This window comes from Olea europaea, unplaced genomic scaffold (genome assembly GCF_002742605.1).
Source record: "Olea europaea var. sylvestris unplaced genomic scaffold, O_europaea_v1 scaffold2228, whole genome shotgun sequence".
In the NCBI taxonomy this organism is placed as follows: domain Eukaryota; kingdom Viridiplantae; phylum Streptophyta; class Magnoliopsida; order Lamiales; family Oleaceae; genus Olea; species Olea europaea.
Window position 1 is genome coordinate 99,785 of NW_019240312.1, and position 13,079 is coordinate 112,863.

The 13,079-nt window shown below is 32.8% G+C and overlaps 1 protein-coding gene across 1 annotated transcript; it reads right to left on the minus strand.

Annotated features, from left to right (window-relative positions):
- Window positions 1–11,120: 11,120 nt before the first annotated feature.
- LOC111380901 lies at window positions 11,121–12,165 on the minus strand. The gene is made up of 2 exons (XM_023004564.1): window positions 12,137–12,165; window positions 11,121–12,051 (listed from the first exon to the last, which is right to left on the minus strand). The coding sequence occupies exons 1-2, from the start codon at window positions 12,163–12,165 to the stop codon at window positions 11,121–11,123; spliced, it is 960 nt and encodes a 319-aa protein (XP_022860332.1).
- Between the last annotated feature and the right edge of the window lie 914 nt (window positions 12,166–13,079).

A 13,079-nucleotide genomic window follows, 5' to 3' on the forward strand; every position in this document is an offset into this window, starting at 1 on the left:
CCTTGTTTTCAAATGTGCTTTTCATTCTCTAATAATCAAGCGGAATAATACGAATGGTGATGCTCATTTGGTTTCATCTGGTCTATATTTAACCATGTACCTTTATGTGATAACCCATCTCAATGTTAGTGACCCTGTCTCCTGTATTTTTTGTCGTAATTAAATCTGAGTTGGGCATTATTGAGCATCTGGAGGAAGCGGTTTCGTGCAAAATTAGTAAAATGAACTCTCTTGCTAATGTGGTTTGTTATTGAAGGATTTGCATGGTATAGTTTAAGACACACATAGCCGATATAACTGTTTTAATGCTTTCATTGATTCTTGTTATCTTGTACCATCTCCTTCATCATGTTTTTAATTAGTGTATATGGTGCCTCAGGGTGATGGAATTAATGTCTAAAAATTATAGCCATAAGGTTTGAGTAGAATGGTTTTGAGCCTCTTGGATAATGTTTTGCAATGAATTTGAGTAGGCCTTGGTCGTGATTGACTTAAAAGTCTCACCTATGAGATCTCATGTCCTTTCAAGGCCACTGAGGTGAGTAGCTGGTTGTAAACTTCAGGGCCTCATGAGATTAGTCGAGGTGCGCGTAAGTTGACCCGGACACCCATGGTAAAAAAAAAAAAAAAAAAAAAAAAAAAAAAAAAAAAAAAAAAGAAAAAAGAAAAAAAAGATCCCTCATGTAAAAAATTGTACACTTTCATAAATGGGTAATAACGAGATTTGAATCCAAAACTTTTATATGCTTTAGTTCCATGTTGAATTACTATGTCTAAAAGCTATATCAAACACTGCCTTGTGTAGCTTTAGGCGCAAAGGGTTTGTTATGGACATGAATAAAATGGAGTTTAGAGTGCAGTAAAGAAATGGAGTTGTGAATGGAATGGAGTGGGGTAGAACGAGGATCTCATATTTGGTACATCTTGGAATGACAAAAAATACGGAATGGAATTAATATGGTGACAAAAGAAAAATATGGAGTAATGCTATTCAGAACCAGTTTAGGTCGCAGTGGATGTTCATCTTTAATGAGTAATGATTCAGCCCCAGTGGCAGTCAGCATTACTGCATTAGTCTAGGTGGCTGCACATGTATCCACATCCTACATGGAAAATTATATTTTTGAAGCTAAAAAATACTGTGCCTTCTCTCGAAATAATGAAATCCTTTTGACTTCCCAATGCCATTAATAACAAACGGTTGTATAGTGGGTTCAGAATCAAATCCCCTTTATTCTTCTTCTTAATCACCAGAAATGGTCACAATATCCTTTCTTCATTCTCTGCTTGCATAAATTGTTAGTTCCATTCTGAGTCAAATCCTTCCATCTGTATTAAGTCTGTGTCATAATATTTCATCTTTTTCAATTTTTTTCTGTATTGACACGGAAAGATGACTCCTCACATTTGGTAGTTTGTTCCTTGAATAATTCCGTTTAGGCGGGAAGAACTCACTTGAGGAACTTCTGAAAATGGTTGGTTCTTGGTATCTAATTAGGAACTTCAGAAAATGGTTCCCGTTTTCAGATGTAAAATTTTGTTCCTTAATCTTCCCTACTTGGGAAGCTTTTTCCAGTACCTCGGTATAATTTGAACCATTTTCTGCTGATTTTAGCCTTAAATTGATTTATATATCAGTCAATAGTTGGCTCCAAAGTATGACTTCTTGAGTAGCAGATATTGAGTGAATCTTGGAGGTTGTCTATTCAGAGGGATGCTAGTTTGGAATCTCAGGGGAGCTATAACTGAAGAAAATCCAGAAATCGGTTCATAGTTTATGGGACATGAAAACGGAGAATGTTTTGACTGAATTAGCGAGTTAATATAGGATAGGTGTCTAGTATCCTCAAACGAGATTGCAAGCTTGTGTGAGTTTGATCCTTTTCTATGTGTTATCTTCAAGATGCCGGGACCAAGACTAAATTGATGCTACTTGAGCTTAGTGATCGCGATCTTGGTCGAGTTGGAGATTAAGCACCTTTTTCTATATAACTAGTTTAATTTCCTCTACAAAAGATAGCAATTGATTCAAATAATCTCCATTCTTACAAGTTTACAAATATATCTTCCAGCATTGAGACTATCCCTCGTTAAAACAATGTTGTTTCACTCTACTGAAGGCTAACAGGTAAGGATTTACGGATTTGAATAGACATAAGCAAGTACTTTTCTAAAATTACTATACGCAACAAGTAATTAAAACTGATTAAGGGTTTATTTGACATGACTTTTGAAAAGGTAAAAGGAGTTTTTGAGAATCAAAAGTTACTTTTAGATCCGTTTGGCTAATTTTATGAAAGTGCTTCTATTATTTAAAAAGCTTTTAAAGGAAGTTAGTTTAACATGAATTTCTCTAAAAGTGCTTCTGAAATAAGAAATACTTTTAAAAAATTAGTTTTCAAAATAAAAAATATAAAATATAAAATAAAATTACTTTTTTCAATAGCTCTTTTATAAAAAGCAAAAACAAAAGTAATAATAATGCCAAACAAGTTCTAAGAATCAAGTGGCAAGAGTGTTGGGTGGTATTGAGCCTCTCTCGCTTCAAAAGCTATCTCAAGAGGTGAGACTTTCACCCACACTTATAAACAGAATATCAACCTCATCCACAGACATGTGAGACAACCTCGACATTACTCATCTTTAATTGTCTAATGAATCAAAGTGCACTCAATTTTATTGGACAATTAAATGTCGATTCCTCTATTATCTAAACCGGTGATCGATAGTATTACTTATCAAACTGGTCAATGTGGGTTGAACGCAGTATTTAGGCTGGATGTAGGAGTGTTGCGTGGTTACATGGTGACGTAAGGTATTGTGATACAATATATAATGACCAAAGTTAGTACATTACATTTTATTTCCCAAGTCAATTCTTCGAGATTGGCCCCAACTAATGTATACTAAATGCAGAGAGAGGATGGAATTTGAATAATTCAAAATTTTAAGACTTTCAAAACAAATAAAAAAATTACAAAATAAAGACCAATTCAATTATTAATCAAGTTCAAGACTTTGAAACAACAATAAAGAACATGTAATCTAATCTTTTTCCACAGGCCTTACGAGGATGTTAGGGCATCTCCAAACATTGCACCATTTTTTGGTGTAAAGTTGCTTCAATGCAACACCAAAATTTGCACCATTTTGATGCAAAGTGTAAAATATATCTTTTGTCCTTATTTAACATTTCCCAAATAAATTTGTTAACGGTATTTATATGATTTGTGCTATATATTTTTTAATACAATAAATTATTATTATTATTTTTATTAATATCCTTATTTATCACTTCGAAATGCATTAATTGATCATTTGTGGGATGAACATATGAATTCTGAGAATTAAATTGCAAAAAATTATCGACTTCGTAATATCATCTATCCAAATTTGAAATGCATTGTGCTATTTTCTGATGGCATGATTTCATATTTTCGTTGTTGTAGTATTTTTATTAATTGTTCTATGTTTTTTTTATATTTATTAATGAATTCAATCTTTTCCGTAATTTAACGTAATTATTTATTTAGTAATTTATGTATTTATGAAATAATTAAATAAATAATATTTCAAATAAATAAATTATAAAGAATAAAAATGGGAAGAAAATGGTTAAATACTGTTCATTTGGTGTAATGATTGCAGATGAATTTTAATTTGGTGCAAAATGGTGCAGGATTGGAGATGGCCTTATAAGAACTCTTCAATCAACGTGATTTTTTCAAGGTCTAAGCTATTGTTACATGAAAGTAAGAGCTAATTATTAATAGTGAATGTCGAATTGGGATTTTCCAATCTTTGAGGGTCTGCTTGGGAGTATTATTTATTTATTTATTTTTTTCACTAGTTTTGATCGATTTTGGACGGTATCGTTTATGTGGGGTTGAAAATAACCGCTTTTTAATTTTTTGAACATCGATTTTGGATAGTTTAAAAATCACCTAAAATCGATGCAGTTTAATTTTGACCGGTCCTCTAATCTCACCATATCTATGGATTTTGACTTGTTTTATGTTATAATTTTACTCTTCATAAAATAATTATTTTTCAAACAACTTGTAAATAAAAATATACTCACCTAAAAAGTTATTTATATGTAAAACAATTACATTTTAATTAAAAAATTTACTTATAAGTAAAATATTACTTATAACACAAAATTAATTTTTGCTTATTTTTTTTAATAAAGTAGAAATATTACTATTAAAATAAAAATTCACTTATAAAATATAAAAAGTACTTATAAGTAAAAATTCACTTATGTATAAAAATTATTTGAAGGTACAAAAGTAACTTAAAATTGTAAAGTTTACTTATAAGTAAAATATTATCTTAAAATTTAAGTAACACTTAACTTTTTAAGTTAAATATTAACTTATATATTAAAAAATTATCTATAAGTAAAATATCACCAACTAGTAAAAAAATTTCATACAAGAAACTATAAACTAAAATTTTCATTAAAGGATATAAATGTAATTTTATTCTTTTAATTTTTTTTAGAATTATTGGATAATAAACTCTCAATCATGGACTGGACTATTTTAAAATTGCGTGCTACTAAAACAACTCAAAATTGGTATGCTAATAAACGTCCAAAATTGTACTTTAAAACACGCTCATACCGATACCCCCAAAACTCTTAGACACGCCAAAAGGAACCAAGATTTACAATAATTGAATTGGGGGCATCTTTAAGTCATGCCCATCTATAGGATGGTAAAAAAGAATGAGTTCTGATTAATGTAATGCGAAGCAATACATAATAAACGAAAATGCTTTAAAAATTTCTATGATTTCAAACGAAAATTGAAACACGATGATCTTTTAGTTTCAATGATTTATCATAATACTAGAAATCCAGACATCAAAAATTCTTTGATTCTCATATGAATACAAAGAATTTGGATTTGATAATTTTAAATATCAAATATCGAGAATTTAAGAGATCGACGAACTCAAAACTTTAATTTATTTAGGGTTAATTGTAGTTATCATCCCAAACTTTTAACTCCTTTTTATTATTATTTTTTGGGTTTCCTTTATCAAAATCTTTCTTTTGTGTCACTTATAGTTCCAACCTTTAATTTAGTTGCAAAAAAAAGTAAAATATTTGGGACCCTAATTGCAATTTTCTCTTTTATTTATTCAAAAATAACTTATAACAAGATGGATTACAACACTTGAGACTATTTGTCGCTCATTCACTACAACAAAAAAGGTCTTTTGCAACGTTTGAAAAACGTTGCCGAAGACTTTTTTGCAACGTTTAGTCAAATGTTGCAAACCTCAGTGTTGTTGTAGAGTGGGAGCCTACGGCAACGTTTTTTGAGCGTTGCCGTAGGTAGCTACGGCAACGTTTTTTGGGCGTTGCCGTAGCTAGATACGGCGACGGCTAAAAAACGTTGCCGTAGCTACCAAGAAACGTTGCCGTAGGCTCCTCATTTTCCCTAAATTTTCTCCGTTTTTGCTATTTTCACCTGTATTGCTGCTAAATCAAAAATACGAATTTCCCAACAATTGAAAAAGTAGTACACAAACTCAATTTGTGTTTTTCAATACACAAAACCCATATGAATACAAAATGGAAATAAGATTAAAATTTCATTACATATTTTTTAATCATACAAAATGAAAATACATGCAACTCTAACCTATACAACCTATACATCAATCCAAAATCCGTTTTCCTACAAAATCACAAGCCACGCCTAGTTGCAAACATCATATTAGATCATTTCCAACCCTACAACGGCATTAAAAACTTAAAAGATACTAATCAACTAAGAAGGAGTTCCAAAAAACGAGTGAAATCTTAAGATATAATGTCAAATAAGCCTAATACTACTCTTCGGCCAAGCAACAGTACTTCCTATGGCTTCACTAAGAGTCCGATGTTCATTTGTCGGTCTGTATAATGCCAAACCATTCATGTACACTTCCTCAACCCAAATCTTCTAGCAGTCTCGTCCAACTGGTAAGTGATGAACCTTTGCAAATGGATCTGTTGTTGCAATCTTCCCTTCCGCAACAACTTCTTCTTCCTCCTCAAAATACCAATGTAATAATTGACACCTTGCATTTTTCAGATTTGTAGTGCCTCCGTGAACATCACTTCCTTGGTGTGACTACAATTCATAGTAAAATAAAATTTCCAAAAAAATTCAATTAGATTTCTATATAATTTGGATTTATAACATATACATATATAATAATGTACGATACAAAAACCTGAGGAGTGAAAGCACGTGAACTCTTATCCTCCATATTCTGTAAGATGATACAAAAATTATGAAAAGTAAATCTACATGTAGTTAACTATATTGCTGTACTGTTACAGTAGTATATATAAAGGTAAAAAATTATAACCTGTTGAGATAGCTTGAGAAGTGCCTCAACCTTTTCTTCTAACGCTCCCATCCTGTTAACCTTTTCTTCTAATGTTCTCATCTTTTCTGATTGAGTTTGTAGTTGACTTTCAAGTTCTCTAACTCTCACATTACTTTGAATTTGTCCATTCACCTTTGATGGTGCAACTCCAAATCCAAGTCCTCTAACTCTTCCATTGCGCTCAGGGCCTAAAACTCGAGCAACAGCATCATCACGAATGGAGTCTTCTGCTGGCGTATTAGAAATTGTTTCAGCATACGCTTCAATCCTTTTCTGTAGTCATGGAACTCAAAATTTATATTAACAAATGATACATATAATAAATCAATTTATTCTATTTTCAACATTGAATATAAAACACATACCACAGTGTCGGCAACGGCTTCGTTTATCAGTTTTTCATCTTTTCTAAGATGGCCATGAGTCCATACTCTAGCTCTCAATCCCTTTATATTTGGATTTTTTTCTCTGCAATAAATATTTGGTAATTACATATACTAGAGTAGGACAATTCAAATAAGAAGAGTAGATATGTTTGTAATTTTACCATTTCATGGGCAATACGTTGATACCCTTTTCGACCCATTGTATGGACAAGCTTCTGAGATGTTCTCATGTTGCTAAACTTTGAACTTTTTTCCTATTGCGAAACCATAAAGTATTAACATACAGTAATTATACAAATTTGAAGCCTCGTATGCAAATATACTTACACGGAAGTCGGTAGAGAGCGTTTCCTTAACAAAATTTTCTCATGCTTCTTCAGATGTAATATTCTTCGGTCTAAGAAGGGCTGTATTGCGAGCTCTATTTACGGAAGATTCAACTTGAGCTCTGATTTGCTTTCGTAACCTTAACTTAAACGTCCTCCAATACTTTCCCATATATTGAAATGTTATTTTTTGATAACAATCAGTGACATCGAACCTTTGCTGTACTTGTATAAAAAACTAAATTAAAGTCTGAAAAAAATAAAGTAATAATCTCAACAATGAAATTAACAAATCTACCTGTACGAAATTCCAAAGTTCCATTTTTTTCTTCCCATTAACTGAATGCCAATCTTTAATTACAACAGGGACATGTTCTCGTACCATGGCTCCAACTATGCTAACAAACTTATCTGAGTTATGGCCGACTACTTGCCCATATTCGTTGAATTCAAGTTCCATCTTCTGATGACTATTTCCAGTAATCATTTTCACTTGAGTTGGACCCCTTTTCTTTTTCAGAACTTGTACAATTGCATTTGATGACGGTGTGTCTTGCTCATCATCAACTGGAGTAGATAAAGAATTCTCTGCTTCGCTCGACATCCGTACCTTTTTCTTATTGTTTTCTCTAATTGCCATAGCAATTTCAGCTCTCCGTTGTTTACACTTATTGGAAGCTCGCCCGATAGACTGTAACAATGCAACACAAAAATTAAAATGTCTTTATGATCAAAGCTTAAAAAATAACTTACACAATTTGAAGAAAACATAATTACTTCAGAATTGTCCATTTCGTAATATATTTAATGCACTGTCGGTTGATTAGAAAGATGCTGAAGATGTAAAATACAAATCTGGAACATCACAAGAAATAAAGGTTAGAGATTTTAAAAAATTCAAAATAATTTTTTTCAAGACGACATGAATACTATATATATCACATGTTAACATGTTAAAAAATGAATAGGATATAAGCTAATTACCAAATTATTCTACGGATCACATAAAAAGCCTTCAACGCCTATCCTTGCATAATTCTCATCATCATCAAGATTATCAATATTTTGTTGTGATATATCTAGTGGAATAGTTATCTCATACGTAGTATCTTCTTCCATGTGTGAACCATGAAAGTCTCTAGGAGGTGCTTGTAAAGCGACATACCAACTAGATGTTTCATTCTCTCTTGAGTAAAAGACTTGTTTTGCTTGTGTCGCCAAGATGAAATGATCATTTTCAAATTGTTTGAGTCCCTCATGAAGGTTAACCAGAGTGAATCCATCTTCCTTTTTTATTCCATTCACGATATTTGCCCAATCACACTTGCATATTGGAAAATGAAATGCGTTGTAATCAAGAATTATAACATCACGTAAAACTCCATAATAAATAATTTGCCCAACTACATGCGCATTATCTTTTGCACTGGATCTGCAAATAGTTGTTGCCTCAACTAAAATGCCACTATTTTGACGTGATTTCTCTGCATCTTTAGTGTGAAATCGAAGACCATTTATGACAAATCCAGAGTATGACATGGATTGACATCTAGGACCACGTGCAAGCCACGTCAAATTGCTCGGTTGACATTTAATCTGTGTTTATTTTGAAAATGTTAGAAATAAAATAACTAATAAAACTGAGAGGCGTATACATATATTTTCTTGTTTTGCTTGTGTCGCCAAGATGAAAGGATCATTTTCAAATTGTTTGAGTCCCTCATGAAGGTTAACCAGAGTGAATCCATCTTCCTTTTTTATTCCGTTCACGATATTTGCCCAATCACACTTGAATATTGGAACATGAAATGCGTTGTAATCAAGAATTATAACATCACGTAAAACTCCATAATAAATAATTTTCCCAACTGCACGCGCATTATCTTTTGCACTTGATCTGCAAATAGTTGTTGCCTCAACTAGAATGCCACTATTTTGACGTGATTTCTCTGCATCTTTAGTGTGAAATCGAAGACCATTTATGACAAATCCAGAGTATGACATCGATTGACATCTAGGACCACGTGCAAGCCACGTCAAATTGCTCGAAACATTGTCCACCAGCAGTTGACATTTAATCTGTGTTTATTTTGAAAATGTTAGAAATAAAATAACTAATAAAACTGAGAGGCTTATATTTTTGTTTTGGTATCCCAACCTTATCATCCAACTAGGCAGCAAAAGAATCAATGTGTTTCTTATGCAACAAAGCCTCATTTCTTTCTAGTCGCTTGTCAAAACTCTTGAGTTCAGCCATATGCATCCTAGGTAAATACAGTATATCAAAACTTGAATTCGGTAAAACAACTACAAATTTATTGAAGTAGTTATTTAATAAACATACTCTATATATGGTTGAACTTCTGCATTATTTGACAAAACATAACGATAAGCAACTTTCAACATGTCATCAGACAGTACAAGTGGCTTCCCTTTAGATATTGTACGCCCTTCAACCAAGAAATCACTAACATATTCTTCATTGAGTACAATCTTAGCGCCAATTTCAGATGCTTGTGTTAAGTATTTGCTACAAAACATTGCATTTTCTTCGACAACATAGCGTTCAGCTATACACCCTTCAGGCCGTGCACGATTCATAACATACCCTTTCAACACTTTCATATACCTATACAAATACAAATATTTGAAACATATACGACCAATTTGATAATGAATTTCACTGTTTGAATATCTTGATTGAGTATTACCTCTCGAATGGGTACATCCAACGATATTTTATTGGTCCACATAAACGAACTTCTCTCCCGATATGGATTGTCAAGTGAACCATTATATCAAAAAAGGAAGGCGGAAAATACCTTTCCAACATGCATACAATTTCTATCACGTCCTCCTCTAATTGTTCGACATTATTTCTATCCACGACTCTCTGGCATATTGCATTAAAAAATGAACACAACTTCGAAATGGAGTTCCTTGGTCCTTTAGGTAGAAGCCCCCTCAACGCAACTGGCAGTACTTGTTGCATTAAAATGTGACAATCATGAGACTTCAGTCCAACTATCTTAAATTCTTCCATCGAAATGCAATTTCCAATATTAGATCCATAACCATCAGGTAATCTCAAGTTAGCAAGCCTTTTGCAAAACGTTTCTCGTTTAGGTTTTGATAAGTGTGAGGAGCAGCCGGTAGGTAGAATTTATTTCCTCTACTCTCAGGATGCAAATCATGCCTAATGTTCATAGCTTCTAAGTCCTTACGAGAGTTAATGCCATCTTTAGATTTTCCTTTGACATCCAACAGGGTACTAAGGATGCTATCACAAATATTCTTTTCAACGTGCATCACATCCAAATTGTGACGTACAAGTAGAGTCTGCAAATAAAACAAAAGCTCAGTTACACGCTAGTAGAAGTATTAACTCAAAAGAGGGAAACGTTACAGCAATTACCTTCCAATATGGTAGATTGAAAAATATTGATCTTTTCTTCCATGTTATGTTAGATTGAGTTGTATTCTTCTTCCTCTTTCGCTTACCATATTTTCCCCAATCATTTGTAATTTTAGCAACTTCAGTAAAATCTTCTTCACCATTTTTCATCTTCGGCCCAATAACATTTTCAATATGTCCATTAAACCACCATTTTTTTTTGCGAAATGGATGATCAAAGCAGAGAAATCTTCTATGTCCCATGTATGCAAACTTCCTACCATGCTTCAAACATAGTGAATATGTATCTTCACGACAAATAGGGCATGCAATTTTTCCCTTGACGGGCCATCCAGATCTGTTTCCATAAGCAGGAAAGTCATGTATTGTCCACATCAAAATAGCTTTTAAATTGAATGTGCACTTCGTAACTGTATCATACATCTTAACCCCATCGTTCCATAACAATATCAAGTCATCTACAAGTGGTGCCAGAAAAACATCTATGTCATTACCAGGCTGCTTAGGTCCCGGGATCAATAAACTCAACATTAGACTTTCCTTTAACATGCATAATGAGGGAGGCAAGTTATATATAGTTAAAATTACTGGCCAACAACTCTATTTAGAGCTTAGATCTTTGAAATGATTAAATCCATCAGTGGCAAGACCTAATCTAATATTTCGAGGATCTGATGCAAAATGTGACCACCTTCGTTTAATTGTTTCCCAACTCAATGAATCAACCGGATGCCTAATTTTGCCGTCTGAACTTTTATTACTTGCATGCCATCTTAGTTGTGTTGCCATCTCATCTATTCCAAACATTCTCTTCAATCTTGGTATTATCGGAAAATAACGTAAGACTTTTGCAGGAACTTTTTTTTCAATTGTCTTAGTCCGTTTGTTAACTTTCCATCTTGAGGAACCACATTTTGGACAGACCTCGGCATGTTCAAGCTCTTTTCTATATAGACAACAATCATTAAAGCATGCATGTATCTTCTCATAGCCAAGATCGAATGTGTTAACAAGTTTTTTCATCTCATAAAATGAGCTCGGAAGTGTATTATTTTCTGGCAGCATGTCTCGAACAAGATTTATGAGATCATCGAAACCTCTGTCCGATAAACCATGTGAAGCTTTATGCTTAAACATAGCAACAGAAGCTGACATCTTCGTAAACGCCTTACAGCCAGGATATAAAGGAGTTTCAGCATCATGAACTAAACTTTCGAGCTCTTTCTTTCTTCCATCAGGAGGGTTTTCAGGATCTTCATCATGTTGTGCATAGAAGTCCTCGAACATCCTACGTGACTCGAGCATTTGCACGTTGACTACATTTGATGTATTTGGTTGTTCTCCATGAAATATCCAGACGCTATATGCAGGATCCATACCTTGAATAACCAAATGTTCGTAGACTATATCATAATGGTGATGCATTAGATTCCTACACTTAACACAAGGGCATAATATCATCTCTGAATTACTATTTTCACGAGCTCGTTCGATAAAATTATGTGCTCCAGCTCTGTATTGTTCTGAAAATCTGCAAGTTACATTTTTGGCAAATTATAAATTAATATATTATTTGTTTCATATTTAGATTTGCAAAATTAGTTTTAGATTATCACCTTGATAAGTGTAGCCACTCTTTGTCCATTATAGACAATGTTAAAAGTCTGGCCCTTAAGTGGAATTTTTTCTATAATAATAGACAATGTTAGCTTTCTATAATATAGTACATCATTTCTCAAACATAATTAAGTGACCTATCCAAAGAAATTACAAAAAAATTTATATTATCACATTTATCAATAATTCAACAATCTTATTTGGCGGACACCTTGATAAAAGAAAAAAGAAAAAAAAAAGATACTTATTGTTTGCAGTTAGTGACTGAAATTTGGCTATTCATAAGTGGTGGAATGTTGGCAGAATGAGGCTGATGGAGTTGGAACTTCTTTCTAAAATTTCTGATATTTTTATTGAAATTCCAAAAGTTAGTGCTGCAACTTAATTTTTTGGCTAATTCTATCTGCCTTCCAAAAATTGAATCTTATAGTTTTGTAATGCAAGCATAAATTGACATTTGGACAGAGGATCCCACATTTGTGCCTGTGATCTGAAAGTGCTCACATCATTCAATATTTGATTTCATCTATGCACGTCCAAAATGTGTCTGCATTATCTTTCACACTAAATGTTACTCACCTTCATTAGCAAGTATGTACACATGCCCTCTCTATCAACATATAGACATCTATTTTAGGGTAATGATTCGGGGTTAAGTTTACAAATATTTTATCACTGTAGTAAATTGGTGTGATGAACTATCCTGTTGAAATTTTACAAATATGTCTTCCTGGAAAAAGAACCTTTTCTTGTTATTTGTTTTCCTATTCAGATCTTTTTATTGAATTAGTTTCCTGTTCAAATTATCTGGGAAGATTTCTCTGTAATTTTTCCATAAATGACCACATGTAGTTTGTTTAAGAGTGGGCATTGATCAAGTTGGATCAATTTTGAACCCAATTTGAAAGTGGAACTAACTTTATCAGTTTGGATTAATTTTAA

Bases quoted from the DNA above. Each gene is read 5' to 3' on its own strand.
- LOC111380901 (XM_023004564.1), bottom strand. From the start codon at position 12,165: ATGGACAAAGAGTGGCTACACTTATCAAG. The intron at 12,052-12,136 runs GTGATAATCTAA...TGTAACTTGCAG, and splicing joins GAGTGGCTACACTTATCAAG to ATTTTCAGAACAATACAGAG.